The 16,661-nt window shown below is 39.1% G+C and overlaps 2 protein-coding genes across 2 annotated transcripts; one reads left to right on the forward strand and one right to left on the reverse strand.

Annotated features, from left to right (window-relative positions):
• Positions 1 to 2,488: 2,488 nt before the first annotated feature.
• Positions 2,489 to 7,937, forward strand: LOC125880738 (interleukin-21 receptor). The gene is made up of 8 exons (XM_049563456.1): positions 2,489 to 2,680; positions 3,577 to 3,709; positions 3,996 to 4,195; positions 4,306 to 4,463; positions 6,366 to 6,576; positions 6,721 to 6,823; positions 6,926 to 7,004; positions 7,073 to 7,937. Exons 1-8 carry the CDS (start codon positions 2,560 to 2,562, stop codon positions 7,529 to 7,531), a joined length of 1,464 nt encoding a protein of 487 aa, XP_049419413.1. The 5' UTR covers positions 2,489 to 2,559; the 3' UTR covers positions 7,532 to 7,937.
• Positions 7,935 to 15,868, reverse strand: ube2ib (ubiquitin-conjugating enzyme E2Ib). The gene is made up of 7 exons (XM_049563457.1): positions 15,718 to 15,868; positions 13,755 to 13,833; positions 13,545 to 13,628; positions 12,958 to 13,030; positions 10,825 to 10,934; positions 10,369 to 10,448; positions 7,935 to 8,724 (listed from the first exon to the last, which is right to left on the reverse strand). The coding sequence occupies exons 2-7, from the start codon at positions 13,818 to 13,820 to the stop codon at positions 8,661 to 8,663; spliced, it is 477 nt and encodes a 158-aa protein (XP_049419414.1). The 5' UTR covers positions 13,821 to 13,833; positions 15,718 to 15,868; the 3' UTR covers positions 7,935 to 8,660.
• Positions 15,869 to 16,661: the final 793 nt, after the last annotated feature.

Genomic DNA, 16,661 nt, shown 5'->3' on the forward strand with positions numbered 1-16,661 from the left:
GATCTACTGCAAATAACTTTATGCACTTTGATCAACCTCACGCAGAGAGACACAGCGTGCTGGTGTGTTAGTTATCACTTTTAAATCGACAAAATCATGAACCTCAGAGGAAGACAGTGTCAGCTTTTATCTTTTAGAGAATCAACACAACACACAAGCAACATTCAGCTGATCTGCTGTCACAGCTCTGCACATTGCACAACACTCCTGTGAGTTGCACAATAATTCATATATTCCAATTCCAGGTTACTTAGAGAATCAGTAATATGTTTTGTCCTACACACATGACTAATTACATGACATGAAGTCATTTAAGTCACCAGTAAAGCACGTCAGCATGAAATGAATCTTAGCATGTTGGTATCTGAGTGCATATGCAACTAAGAGTGAACGATCCACAAACATAAACTGTATTCCTTGAGATACGTCTAGCTCAGTGCCACAGCTGCAAATATTAAGATAATATACATTCATGTAAGTCACTTTTGTTCTGTAAAGCTTTAAAGGGGAATTACGCCCATTTTTAAAACTCATACATATTATTCGTGTGGTCTAAGACAGTCCAAAAGTATTAATGGACATGAAAACTCTCTCCCAAATCCAAAAGCTAGAGTACTAGAACCTCATAGGATATAAAGTCTGGAGCTGCTCCTCAGACAATGAATTGGAAACATGTTCTAGATGACACTAAGAGCACCCAGGAGAATGTTCTGAGTATATGGGTACATTCTCTGTTTCAGAGCTGAGAACACTACAGTAGGATAAATTACATTTGGGTATGAAAAAGACAACAAACATTCTGTGGGTCCACAAAATCAGGCTCCTGTTCATTGTCTATGGGGCAACTTTAGAATTTATACCCTATGACATCATAAGTTTGAGACTTAATTGTCTGGTCTCTGGCTTAGAGAGAACTGAATTTTCCTAGGCCATGGAAATAACATATTGGAATTCTTCATTTCGGTGGTGTTCCCTGTTAAAGATGTGTTTGTGAGATCAGTGCATACATATATGGAGCTTGGAGCACTTTATTTTTGCGAGAAGTACTTACAATTTGCTTTTTAAAAAGGTCTCTAATGTGATATAAGGACATTTAAATGTAACTGTTCATTAAGTATAAAGAATGATAGTTGATGTTTGACGGATAAAAATATATTGTCCTGAGAATAACTACTGTAAAAAACAAGAAGAATTTAAGCAGAAATCAATCAAGTGGGTAATATCCCATTTCATATGAATTAGTTCCATTTTGAATTTGTGTGACTTATGGAATTTAGTGTTCAGCAGACCTTTTGTTGACTCTGTTAGTTGGGTGGTAATAACAAACACATAGTACAGGAGTATTTGTTGACAAATGTTTGCTTTTAGAGCTCGAGAGAGAGAGATGTTTGTTTGAATTCACATTGTTGTGCGCGGTTAGGTTTACCCATTGCAGATCTATTTCTGGTGTTTTATCAGCTCATCAATCAAAATAAGTCTCACCACAGAGCTGGTATGACAAAAATGGCTTCTGGTTTTGTGCCTTCTCAGTAGGTTACCATGAAAAACCCAGAATAAACAAGGTGAAACATTTATAGACTCAAAACATTTTGTATTTTAAGTGGTTAAAAGTAATTAGAATAGGGTCTGAAAAAAAAGTAGTATTATTTAACTGAATTTTTTTGACAAGAACCAAATTAAGTGCACAGTGTGATAGATTATGTGGTTGCAGTGGTGGAATGTAACTAAGTACATTCAAAGTATTCGTACCTTTACTTAATGCAACCTTGTACTGTTACTCCACCACATCTAGGAGACAAATATTTTACTTTTACTGCACTACATTTTTCTGACAGCTAAAGTTACATTTCAGATGACAGTTTTTCGTCCCCTTCCTGTCCACTGAAATCCACGCATATCCAGATGTGCTGATTTTGAATGTTTGTGATAAACTGAGGGACAAAGTGTTCCTTCATATGATGAGAAAACTCTCCTGCTTCTTAAGCTAAATAAACTCCTTTAAGCCCTCCTGGATCAGCTGGAAAATGCATCGTCATGACGCTGAGAACAGGGCTGTTTTTCTGACACCATGAAAAGTTGACTTTTTAGAGATATGTGAAATGCAACACATGCATTAGTGCATCAATATTAATCAAAAAACATCAGATAGAATAGTAAAATATGACCGCACAATGAGTACCTCTTCTTAAAGTACTTCAAAGAAGGCTACACGTGCTGATAACACTTCTACATATGTCAGGTTCTGAATGCAGTACTTCTACTTATAGTGGAGTATTTAGCATGGTATTAGTACTTTTACTGAGGTGGAGGATCTGTATATGTCTTCCACCACTGTGTGGCTGTGACACCAGACTCAAGATGCATGTTTGGTTAAACTGAAGCTGTGCCTCTTTCACACACTTTCCTTTTACAACAGCCCTCTTAAAAAAGCACATCCTCTCCCACCAGAGACATGTGAGCGATAGCTATCTGTGACAAGGCTCACAGATACCTCCCTCTCATTTTTATGAGAGCGTCGCGGCAGCATGACTTAATCAAAACCTTGCGGGGACCGAAGCGATGTCTGGACCATCTGATATGATGGACTGGCGCTCTCAGACGAGGCTGAAGCTGATGCTCCTGAACGTGTTTCTGCTTGTGTCTACCTACACTGTCTGCCTGCACGGAAATCCTACCACAGGTTACTTCCCTGCTTTTTTTTCCAACATGAAAGAAAATCATGATGATTGCTTGCATTGTGCGTTGAAGCTTTTGTGCTCTAGACATAAAACAGCATGCATGCTTAAAGTTAGAATAAAGGGCTCAGAGACTTTGTTGGTTTACTGACTCTGGTGATGAGGACCTCAGCCACGGTCTGTTTGACCTTTGACCCTTCAAGGAAAACTCTGCTAAGCTTTCTTATCATAAAGTATCTTTTATTTATGTTGTAATGTAAAGATTTTCATATTACAACAAACCAATATACATGCAGTTTTAGATGCTGGTGAGTCAATAAATGTTTAACCAATTAAAGGATAAGTTCACAATTTTTCATGTCTATCCTAAAACAATACTCGCATACCTGTCCTCCAACCACTCAAAAGCCTTTTACACTACGTTATATTCAGCCACGCAATCTTACACTAATAGCTGAGGCTACTATACAAAGTGCCACCTGCAACTCAGTTTAAACAATTGCATGCACTCACGCATCAGCGGCACAGCATCCTTGGGCCAGCATCGCGCCCAAGGATACTTCAACATGCTGACTGGAGAAGCCGCGAATCGAACCACCGATCTTCCGATTGGTTACCTGCTCCACCTCCAGAGCTAAGTGTTAGCGACTGCTGTAATTATTTCTTTTGTGCTTACTGCCAAAAATAGATTTTTTTATTAAAGCAATTTTAATGGAAAAGATAAAGTGCATTCTTTTTGAGTATGCAGTTTGAAATTATTAAGTCATCACTATCAGTCATTAAAAGACAAACCTACAAATAAAAAATGGACAATTCACCAACTAAATGGATCCTTGTGTGACAAGTGACATGTAACATCTCTGCTTTGACTCCTTACTAACACTGCCTGTATATGTTTTAGGAGTGGACCATGATCTTCACTGTGTGAATGATTACCTGTTCACAATCAACTGCACCCTGAGCATCGCACCGTCAGAAGACCCCTCAGACAGCAACAGCTCCTACTGGCTCACTTTCACAGAAGCATTTGATAAGTGAGGCTTGTTTTATGGCACTTATTTATAATATATTAGGGGCGTCGGTGGCTTGGTGGGTGGAGCGGGCGCCCCATGTATTGGGCTGCTGCTGCGGTGGCCCGGGTTTGAGTCCAGCCTGTGGCCCTTTGTTGCATGTCATCCCCCTCTCTCTCCCTCCCTTTCATGCTTACCTGTCCTGTCCATTAAAGGCAAAATGGCCCCCAAAAAATAAAAAAATAAAATAATAATAATATATTATCTTGAATGTGACGATACCACTGTGTTTGCTCATTGCTTTGTGCAGAACGACGTTAGTGTGCATGCTGACAAAGACCGATGAGTATTACTTCTGCTCCGTTCAAAAGCCCAATACAAGGCCGGACAACGACCCTTATCCAGACATCTTTGACGATTTAGATGCTTTTGAAATCTCACTTTGTCACAACCAAACTGAGACTGAAATCTGTGAGCAGTTGGAGGAAGAATATGAGCCTGTGAAAAACAGTAAGGAACACACTGATTTTGTTCTGTTCTCATAACAAGACACAGGGCACATTCATCTATGTAAAAAACAGATGTCTAACTTTTCTGGTGTGTGATTGTCCCATCTCCAGTTAAACCAAACCCACCGTGCTGCCTCACAGTCAGCCACAACTCAAGTCACCGCCACTTCACCTGGAGAAGTACCTATGAGAAATATCATCGAAGCACTCATCTGCCCAAGAACCTCAAGTATCAGCTCCACTACTACAAGAGAGGAGACAAACATAACGTGAGACTCAATGATACACAAGCAAGGGTCTTTGTTGGTGGGAATAAGAGAGTAACATATGCATTTTACGGAACAGCTCTACTCTGGTAGAGGCCTGTTTATTGTCAGCTAAAACCTATTGACAAGTCAACAATCGATTAAAGGTCTAGAGTGTAGGATTTAATGTTATCTATCCCCGAGGTGGCAAGATTACCACTAATTGAAACGCTCTTTCGTCAAGCATGTGGGAGAACAGTGGCCGACGTGACAACGCGCACTGCCCTGTCTAGAGCCAGTATTTCATTTGTCGTTTCAGGGCTACTGCAGTAACAACATGGGAAACTCTATGGAAGAGGACCTGCTCCGTAGATATAAATGCCAAAATAACACAATGATTCTTAGTTTCGGGTTGTGTTACACTAGCCTAATGGAATCTATAAATTTATTTTCCATTTCTGCCAATGTAGCCCCCTAAATCCTACACACTGGACCTTTAAAAACATGGAAACTGATGTATTAAAGCAAGGATTTCCCTGCATTCTGGGGGTGCATGGAAGTACTTTAAAATAAAAAAACAATTTGATCAATAATTTGATTATAATTTGTATATATATATGTATATACATATTTTTATATATATATGTGTATGTATATATATATATATATATATATACATATATATATATAGTCAGCTGTAAAGTCTATGGCTGTACATGAACATGTGTTGCAATTGAATGTGTGAAAAGTAGGCTGAAGAAATACTTAAAAATTAGCTAAAAATAATGACTAAACAGTTCAGACACTTAACTAGTGTGTTAGTGCTAGCTGTATGTGAAATAATAACCTAAAAGTATTGAATATGCAGTTAAAATAATTAGCTAAAAGTAATGAATATGCCGCTGAAATAATTAGCTAAAAGTAATTAACAAGAAGATGAAATGATTGGCTAAATGTAATGACTTAAGTTGAAATTATTAGCTTAAAGTAATAACTACAGTTAAAATAATTAGCTAAAAGTTATGAATAAAGTTAAAATAGCTAAAAGTAATGAATACACAGTTGAAATAGTTAGCTTAAAGTGGTTAATATGTAGTTTAATCAGATAAATGTAATGAATAAGCATCTGAAATAATTAGCTAATGAATACGCAGTTGAAATAGCTCAAAGTAACAGCTAAAAGCCGAGCTTCTGCCACTAGTTGTACAAACGCAAACTTGACCAAACTACCCTAAGCATACACAGTTTAATTTGTATGAAAAAGATGTTACTGTTACTATATTGTAAAAAGCGTATAAAAAATACTGTGAATAATTTCCAATTAATGATAAATTCAAATGAACACATTTGGAATCTGACGACTGGTGTTGATGAGGGGGTACTTGACATTAGGGGTGCAGGTTACGGTCTTCAAAGAAAAGGTTAGGAACCACTGTATCAATGGAAAAACCGAGAAATGGAAAATTGAATAAATTAAAGATTAATGATTTCTCACCATTTCAGTGGTTCTCTTCTTGTGACAGCAACTTCTCAGAGCTGCCAAGAGAACTTCTGGAAATGAGAAACTACTGAAGTGACTATGTCAGTGGCCACTGTGGCCGTCGGCTCAGTGTGGCGACGGTCTGCGGGTGATGAGAAACTGTGACTTAATTTGACCCTTAGGTCTTTTCTGCTGCACCAATTTGACATGTGAAAGCAAAAGAAAGGCTCTAGTCCACTTGTGTTCCAGTAAACAACCTGTTAGATGAACCACTGAACTACAGCTCCTAAAACTAGATTTTGGCACAGGAACCCATCAAGAACAGGGACTCTAGATTAAGTAATAACACAGCACTGGCGTTTAATACTGTTTTTTTTTTTTTTTTTTTTGGTGTCTCCTTTAAAGTGTTTCATTACATACCAAACTATTTAGCTTATTTCTTTCAGGTGTTGACATCACATGACATCAACACCAACAGTGTGAATTTCACTGTGGATGACCAGAACTTTGTGCCAGACACCAAGTATGCTGCCAGAGTACGGTCCAGTCCTAATGGGGCTCATTTCAAGGGACAGTGGAGTGACTGGTCTTCTGAGGTTTACTGGAAGACAGAGTCAGCTATGCATGAGGTTTACTTGAAGACGGAAGCTGTTAAAAGTGAGTCTAAGCTTAATGAAGACCTCCATCTTAAAGGCAGCTTGTTGAGAAAGCAGCTACTGTAAATTCATTTCTTTCTTTCCACTTCCTAACCTGTGATTTTGCTCTTATCAAATGTTTTCTATTCTGTGTGACTCTATACAGATTCCCCATCAAGTACATTTGTTTCTGGACTGGTTAAAGTGTTCATCCCCTTATGTGTGGTGGTGCCACTCGTCTTAGTTTTGTGCTACACTCCAGTTAAGAAGTAAGATCCTCCTCCAGCTTTACTCCTCAGTAAATGCCAACCTACATCATTTCCTACAACCAATACAAACTACTTATTAATTTACATTTCTCACACTTACAGGTGGAAGCAAAGTGCCTTCATCCCAACACCTGCACCCTATTTCAACACTCTGTACAGCGACTGCAACGGAGACTTCAAGGTAAGCTTAGTCACATACAATACTGACAGCTCTCATGAGAATGTCCCTGAACATGACTGTGATTACAGAGCTGGGTGGTCACACAAGAAAACACGGCTGACATGCTGAAGGCAGAGGAAACACTCCAAATCGACACGTTTACCAAGTGTGCAGTTGTCGAGGAGGAAGAGGAGTGTCAGCCCCAGTTTCACCACATGTTCACAGAGGGTAGCGCATACAGCAATCTAACTGACCCAGGCTGCGATATGTCTCTGCTGGGCGTCCCGTACGCTGTGAGCACCATGGCTCCACTGTCGTCTCCAGGGAGCTCATTCCAGAGTCTAACCTGCAGCTTGCATCCAGGAAGCCCTGCTGAAGGAGACTCAGGGTGTTGGCTGGAGAGGGACCCTCCCTGGTACTGCAATGAGTACTGCACCCTGAGTGCCTTCCAGCAGAGTGGCCCGGTCACAGCAGAGCACCATGGGAGCCCCCCAACAAAATCCTGCACAACAGGGACCATCACAGTGGAGGGTACCACTGAAGCATAAGCATGTGTGTAGCAACTGGACAGTGAAATGGGCCTAAAATGTCAATGTGTAAACTATGCACATTTACATAAGGATAAATTATGCTTCAAACACTCCAAATGAATGTATGCTAAAATAACTACAATAAATTCTTAATTTTAGTTTTTGCAGTGCAGATATTTGGCATTTAGCGTGCACTAATGTTTGTAAAGTGTCTCCACAGCATTAAGCATAATGCAGATATTTAGAATATTAATTTTATAATCCTTGGCTTGCATCAACTGAGTAAATAGTGTAAAGGAAATGTAAACAAAAGTCTCAGGAGAAATGCTTTTTGCCATTTTTGATTGATGTCTAAAAATTTTGCTTGGTCAAGTGTGAACTTGCTGTATATTTTACTCATATAATAAAGAAAGTGCTAAAGTTTTGTAGAAAGTTTTATTTACGCCAACACATACATGAACAAAGCACCATATAACCTTAAAGTCTGATACAGAAGTAAGCCTACCTGCCTCAGTCATCATGGCCATTTTTATTTATTCCATAGCAAACACTCTGAATAACAAAAAGACAGCCAAGGCAGCAGATTCTATCATATATTACAGCATGCTGAATAGAAAACCTGGGAAAGAGAATTAGACAGAGCCATCTAGAGACACTAGTGAGATACAACAGTATAAAAGTGCCATTCATTATACAGCAGTTGAAATACTGACAATGAAATAAGCTAATTTTACATTAAATTTATGGAAAATAAAGGGGGGAAACATAAAGGAATAGACCCTGTGAAAGAGCAATATAAAACAAAGACATTTTCTTCCTTGAACATTGATGACAGCCAGCTTGCATGGAGTTGATGAAACTGGTACCGAGCTGTGTCCCTTGCACCACATAAGACAATTAATGTTTAAAAAGAAATGACCAGGGTGCTGAAGCACCCATCCCCCTCCCAGCATTATGCGCCAACTGGCAATTAAGAACAAAAAAATGACAGGTCAGAGGAGAACGGATGGCACAGAATGTGTGGAGTTTAAATAGAAGTCTTTAAGCAAGTCCTGATGTGAGAGGAGCACATTCATTGAGAGACTGAGCGGGGAGGTGATTCTTGTTAAACCCATTCCTTCTGCCGCAGCGGAGCAAATCTTCACCCTTACGAGGGGGAGAATTTTTTGGCTTGTGCTCGAACTCTTTTTTCATATTCTACTCTGTTTTGGCTGAAAAGGGGTTAAAAAGATAGCAGTTATCGTGGCGCTCTGATCACTTTTTCAAATCAGACACAAGAGGCATTTCAAAACCCTGAGAACAAATAAATCATACTTTGCCCAGTAAGACAAATGTAGAAGATGCAAAAATCCTCCCACATCTTTCCTTGGTCAGATTTATTTTTCAGGTTGTTAAGCTTAACACTTATGTTAGACACATTTTTAACCATGCCCACTGAAAAAAAAATATTTTAGTCCTGCACATACAAGCTAAAGAAAATCTCATCTTCAGGATTCAGCAACTCCGTAGTTTCTTTGGTGACCAGGCTGGAGAACCTACTGCCTTATAGTCAACCACTGAATTGTACAGGGTGGATTAAAATATGTTCTGAAACATTCTGTATTGATTTAGATAAAACACATCCTGAACTCCAGTATGTGCGTGCACTCACACTTTTATACTTCAGTACTGTGTCTTTAAAAGATTCTGTATATGACATTCAGGGAATTAATATAGCAGCAAAGCACTATGTGCTATGTAAAAATGTGGTGGCGTGATAGCGCCCTGGGCAGAAAATGAAGTCACACTCCCTCTCTGTGCGTTTCAATTTGAGCTTCTTAGCTTATTTTTGTGGTAGACGTTAACGGCAGCGCATGCATGTTAGTCCCTGTGTGCATATCCCACTGGTTACTTAATCACAGAAGTGTAGTGCCCACCCCCCAGTGCCCACCCCCTAGCGCATTAGTTGCTGGCTCAGCCACCATCATGTTGAGAATTGTGTGCAGACAACCTGAATCATAAATATGATCTGAAAGTCGTAAAGAGCTCCTTTAAGTGAATGTTTTAAGATTTTTAAGAAGCCTTGTCCTATCGATCACTCATCATTCTGGTCTTCCTGTCACATTATTGTGTTCACTTTATTCAGGAGCTGCTTTACTAACAGGACTGGTTAGCAATGCAAGTGTCAAACAGAAATCAACCTACTAGATAAAATGATAAGGACATCTTAAAGTTTAAAAAAATCTAAGTTATTAGTACCTTGTATGGACCATGTAGATTTACTTTAGCAACAATGCAATAAAATCAAGGCATGCAAACAAGGCAACAAGCAAAATCAATTCACAAACATGTGGCCATCAGCTTTGTTGGGGAGGGACATCACTGAGTGTGTTTACTGTCAACTTTAAACAGATGTAACTTCACGTGTTACATCAGCCTAGATGTTTTTTGGCAGTGCAGAGTGCATTAATAAGTGATGAGTATTAGGGTGGGAACTTTTATAATAGTACTGCGGGTGAGTGGTCCGCAACAGTTCAATTTCTACCTCAAGGTTTTGCAGTGTTGCTTTTGAAACTCTTTGAGAAGTCTTTCTCCTCTGACTTGCACTATAATCATTTCATTTGTCACAAGCTCCTTTTATTTTGAGGCACAGAGATGGCAATACTGATGCATTAGTTAAGAAGACGATAAATAAGTCCTCCAGATTCAACTGAGAAACAGATTTTGGCACTGCTCATAGGAGATATAATATTATTATATTATATTAACATGTCATTTCCTTAGCCTTTTTCAGACACAGATGTTGCTTCCTAAATCATCTAGTATTTTCACGTTTGAGTGCCATCTTCGAAAAGGTGAAATCCAGTGTCACTTACCAGTAGATTGTGTAAGCCTCTGCTTGGGCTGGATCCTGGATATTTGGTTCATTTAGGAGTTCCTGGATACCTAATAAGATCTGTAGGACAAATGAACCAATGAGCCAATTTTTCATTTTAAAAATCAGTCAGTTGTCTGTTTTTCATTTCTTCAAGCGGCTGCTTATATCCGTTAGTCACATCAAGTTCTAGGTCAGTTACATCAACCCTCATTTTATTTGGGTTAGATCTCACTGAATGATTCAAAAACATGTGTCCTTTATTTTCCAGCAGAGTCAAGAAAAATAGACTGATTACCAGACCAAATTATTGATGATTTATTTTATATCCATCAAGCTGAATATCAGAAAACTTGCACTTAATGAACAAGATTCAGATTATTAATGCTTTTTTTTTCCAATTTGATTTTAGATGCATTAACAGATGTAAATGAGGTAAATGCTTTAGGATCCAAACCTGCTTTATTGTAATGGCTGGTCTCCAGTCCTTGTCCTCCTCTAGAATAGATAGGCATACTGTGCCTGATGGATACACATTTGGGTGAAAGAGTGGAGGCTCAAATTTACCTGAAACACAAGAAAATGTTAAGTGCGCTTATGTTTCGGATCCATTACAAATGTCAGACAAGATGAGCAACTTCCACAAATGTCACAAGGCTTTTCCACAGTATACACCGACTGATCTGTTCCACTAATGGCAGCAGCTTCTGTTGTTCACACAAGCAGTGGCCTAATGTTATTTTAATGTGACATTCAGACAACACCACCCCTGTAGCTGGATATTAGAGGCACTGTACATCACAGTGCCCTGACATTGTGCATGACCAATAGTGGTGATGTAATGATTTGGTTCAATGCTCAACGTTAGGCAAATGTTTTAACGTTTTGTGCAGTCGAATTGTCTCAACCAGTTTAGTGCCATGGCTGTATCAGTTATTTAATATTTCAACACTCAAATCTTCACTGCTTCAACAGCCTTTGTTGTGTTTCTGAGTCATTAAAGGGGACCAATTATGCTTTATCTTACTTTCTGTCATGTACATTATTCTATGATGTTGGATGTTCATATTAAATGTGGCTAAAGTTTCACATAACATGGTAAATGTATGTAAAAGTAATCCCTGTGAGCAACAACCTCAGGCACGTTCTGAATACTGTTTTTTTCCTACTTTGACGACAAGATCATGTCAGATTGTGACGATCATCATCTGCTCCTGGCACACTCTTGCAAGTGTTATATAATGTAGCCTATACTGCTACATGTAGCTACATGCTAATGTCAGGAAAACATGTAATTGTGGATGCAGATGTTAGTTTCCTCCAATTTTGGATCAAATTGCAGCTGTTCGACTATACGTTCTTTTTTTCTGTATAAAGATTGAGAGTTTGAACAGGGTTCAGCAGGATGTTCAGGGTGGCCGAGACTTTCATGTAATACAATAAACAAGCAAAGTTAGCGCCCCAGCTAATCTTTGCTGTCCACGGTGGAAAACATTTAACACTGTTTGCCGATAAGAGACACCTAACAAAAGCCAGAGACTGTATCATAGTTAGTTGCTGTGAGCTTTCAATTCACCACTTCTAAGCAGAGGGCAGAAATTACATTTTCTTGGAGCCAGACTGGGCAAAGCCTCTCCCTCTGTTTCACTCAGACTCACCCTGGGTCAGAGTCTACAGCTGTCTGCATTTAAGCAAGCATTTCACTCCACGGCTACCTCTGGGGATATAGATAGAAACTGACTACTCGACTTAAATCGACTGAGGGAACGCCGACTGATGATTTGATTCTTCACCCTTCAGGGTGCAGCCCTACTTTAAAAGCTTGTAATAGTTATTTTTCACAGTAGAAAATGCCGCTGTTCTCCGTTGCAGTCATTACCTAGCCGCAATGACGATGCAGGTAAACAAAGATATGGACACGGAAACTGATCAGTCAGAGCAGACTGAGCTTCGTCTGGAGAAGGGCTTAAAGTGACAGACGCTAAAACAGAGCGTCTCAGACAGGTATTCCAGCACTGACAGTGTGAGGAAAATTAGGTGTTTAACATTAAAGCATTTAAACATGTAGTAGTAACCCAAAATACATGTGTGAACCTGAATATTAGAATAATATATCCCCTTAAGACACAAATGATGGTGTGGGGGAAAAATCTGTGTTTGAAATGATCACAACCAAGGGATCAATCAGATCCAACGCTGCTCAGCTTTAGTGAGCAAGCTTAAACACATGTTACTATCTTAACTACCCTCTGAGATGACAGGGCTGGAGTACTCCTGACCTCTTCTGGGCCATTTCAAACATTTTTATTTACTTAACTTTGCCTTCAAACAAGTGAACTGTCACTCCTGCCTTTGTCAGTATAGAAACGATGCCTGGCAATACCTTTAAAGACAGACATACTGTGGTGTGCGCCTGGCTCTACATTCTAGATGAGGCGTTTTCTGTGCAGTGTTTGCCAATGAGTCCATCTACTGACTGCATAATTCATATATATTTCTACAAGCACCTGCTACAGCATAATAACAGAGTGTGTGGTAATGACATAACAGTTGTGTTTAAACTGAATACAGGTCATACACAGGAACTCACATTTTGGTGGTGAAGAAGGATAGTCATCCTTGAACAACATGCGCAGTTTGAACAGGCCTCCTTCCCACGGAGTCTGAGGAGTAACACAACCATTAAATTCAGATTCACACAAGTTTCACACACGTTTTAATCCACAAATCTTTTTGGCGAAACACTTGGAATTCAATACCTATGCTGAAACAATATCAAATGTAAAACTCTAATAATACATTTTATTTATAAGCGCCTTTCAAGACACCCAAGGACACTTTACAAAACCAGTCAGTACATAATAAAAGTCAACAATAAGCAATAACAAAGAGCAGCAACAACCATTATGAAATGCATATGCAGATAAAGGAACATATTCATAAAATGTATTATAAAACACCAGTAAAGGCATTGCTAAAGAGATGAGTTTTCAATTGCGCTTAAAAAAAACCAACATGCACTGACGCAGACCCTGTATTATGTAGGACAATTTGTTTAAAACCATACACCTGCTACAGAAAGCCACTGTCATACAAAGCTTGCTGTGTTTCATTTAACAGTGGCGGCTATGTAAAGTAAATGTGTTCTTTATGCAAACAGACAATGAAACACATTACCCCTTTCTTGCCAGGAATAGCACATTCCCAATTCATGAGATTCATGGTTCCATCTGGATTTTTTGTTGGTACAGCGACAAATCCCTAAAAAATTAAACAGGACAGTGCAAACAGTTAAGACATCAGTGTTAACCAGAGGTCTCGATGCTATCTCATAAAAGCTCTACACCTTCACAGTGACGCCAGAAGATCTCATAAGACAGTACTTACAAAAGGATGGTCCTTCCGCCATGCCTTGCGCTCCTGGGCAAGCCGGCTCAATGCAATGCCTGACATGATTCGTGGACTCCTGCAATGAAACAGAATTTAAATCAATTATATGAAACTATTCCAAGTAGGGATGCATGATATTGGACTTATAACAACACATTTGGCCGATAACTGATAGATATATCAACTTTTCCTCACCTAATCAGCGATCATCAACTCTCTTCTGTAGTGGAATTATCATATTATGCATGCATACTCTTATTGTGATGGCCCACCAGCAGATGGAGACATCAAATAAAATGCTTTTCAAAGTATTTGATTTTCATTCATTGGGCAAAATAAGAAAAAGCATGCTGGCTGTTTCTGACACTTAATTTTGAAGCTGATACTGGCCAATATGGACAATGTGCTGATATCATCAGCATGTTGACTGATTCTGATATCGGGCAATACCGATGACACGCCGATATTATCGTGCATCCCTAATCCTAACCTGGTTTGACATGGCAGCAGGGATTCACAAGAACAAGACTTTGTGGAGGTCATTGCCTTAAAAACATGAACTGCTCCTGTCATCATCATATGTTATCTTTTATACAGCATAAAAGCCAAGGAGGGAATATAGATTTGATGCTTTTCTCTGCTTTATATTAAAACATCTTGTGACCAACAACAAACCACTTAAAAAGCAAAAAAATTTGATTTGTGAAAAGCTTTTTCCAGACATCAGGGTTTGGCTTTTTCTACATGATTTGTGATTCCAGTAGTGTGAATGCAACTGTGAACATCACAGGTAAGCTCCTACGTTACCTTCTGTAAAGTGATCTAACATTACAGTAGTGGAAACTGAAATCCTGATGCTATGCATGTAGTGAGTTCCTGTGATCAGGTACATTTTTGCCTGGTAAACTGATTAGCCCTACTCTGTAAATGAAGGTGCTTTACTCAGGTAAAATCACCTGGACACATAAATCAATGATTACAAACTATATCTGTCTGTAGTGAAAGACTGACTGATTGTCCACACTTTTATTTACTTATTTTCACAGAGGTATCTATACATTACGGTGTTGCCTGTCAGCATCGTAGCTAATTAGGAGCTCTAATTAAGGCCCTCCGCTGGAATGTCTAATTATCTCTATAGCAACGATGCTTAGGAGGAAACGTTAATTAAAACAAGAGGCAAAGCAACAAAAATGGCACAGGCAATAAGTACAAACTGCCCACGCAGCATTTACTAACTTTATAACAGTGGAGTTGTACTCTGTTTAATGGGACGTAATGTTAACTAGTGTTCAGTATTATAGTAATGTGCTTTAAAGTAACGTTTAAACCGTGTGCTTAGCACGCTAAGGAGGCTAGCTAAGTTAGCCGGTGGTGATAACGTTACATGTCTACAAAACCCGATTCTCTTAATCTCTTTCGGTTGCGCCTGGTGTTAAACTTAAGGGCCCCGAGAAATAAAACTATCGTCGTTTAATTTCTTCCATGTTCGGTGAGTTTTGCTGTAAACTTGTTGTCAACGCAAACGTCAACAAACAGACCATAAAAGCTATTTGCTTAGCAAGCTAGCCGGTTAGCTTGGTGAGCTAACTCATGTGCGCCAGAATGATGCTATGTCCTAACAGGCGCTGGCGCTGTTAGCGTCTGACACGGCCTGATGCAGCACAAAAATGCGCAATTGCACTTGATTTGAACACAATTTTGGATGACAGAAAAGTGACAAATGCCTTTCTTCTGACGCTTAATAGTATGTACCCTTGAATAGCAAACGCGGATGTGTGATATTCTACAAGAATAAACCATATCAGAGCCCATTAAAGAATAGGGACAAAGAACGCCAGAGCTAAAAGGCGCACATTTGTGCATTACCAAACTAGCGAAAATGGCGCAAACTGAAGCGGGTAAAATATCATAATACACGACAAAATTAACATGTTCTTTAATGAATGTGTGCTCCTACCTTTCAGTATGGCTGCACTGGCTCTGGTAATTAAGCGAAATGAATTAATCGTGCTCAAATCCCGTTAAACCCTGTAAAGTTTCCCTCCTGAAAAACCACCCGCTCCGACTCAAGACAGACAGCGAAGCGAAACAGTCATCCGCTGTTTACTTCCGTCTTCGCTTAAATACCCCATAGGAAGAGCAGACTGCGCGTTTCTTGCGGCTTATTTTTTTTAACGTGTCTTTTAACTGCCGCTAATTTAGCCGTAAGATTTTATCCTGTTATTTCTTCATACGTTTCCATTTTCATTTGAGCAGCATAACTTCTGCTTATAACACACAGCGGTGAAAATTATCTTTGCTTTGCGGCTGGTGCGCCGTGCCAATGCCTGTTACCTACTCTGAAAATAAAACAAGCAAAGGTTTTATATATATGCGAAACACGCGTATGTTTATTATCGGGAATACCTTTTATATGCCATTTGTTCATTTAGATCGTTAAACATATTTGAAATAAAACATATTTTCCTATTTTAGATATTATACATTCCCAGGAACAGTGAGACAATCTAGCAAACACACGCGGATTTCCATCTTCTCTTATAAAACATCTTTGCCCAGACTAAGGACCGTTAACCCAAACGACTGGCGTTTGACAAATCATATCGCATAATTTGTACACTTATATAAAGAGCTGGGATCAAATATACACAGATTTTTGGCCTTCAGACACACATTTTCGAAAACAGTTTTATATACCTGTGTAAAAACAACAAAAAAGAAAAACAACCGTCGACATTTAGACAGGCATATTTCCAGGCAACTAAGCTATAAAGCAACGTGTTCTGAGGACTGACACTAGAGGTCGCTGTTTATCAAACATTAGGATAATCTTGTCAAGACGTATCCATTTACTGCTGTATCTACAGGTGTAAAGAGACTTAACGTGATGATGCACACGTC

The sequence above is a fragment of the Epinephelus fuscoguttatus genome, linkage group LG20 (assembly GCF_011397635.1).
Source record: "Epinephelus fuscoguttatus linkage group LG20, E.fuscoguttatus.final_Chr_v1".
In the NCBI taxonomy this organism is placed as follows: domain Eukaryota; kingdom Metazoa; phylum Chordata; class Actinopteri; order Perciformes; family Serranidae; genus Epinephelus; species Epinephelus fuscoguttatus.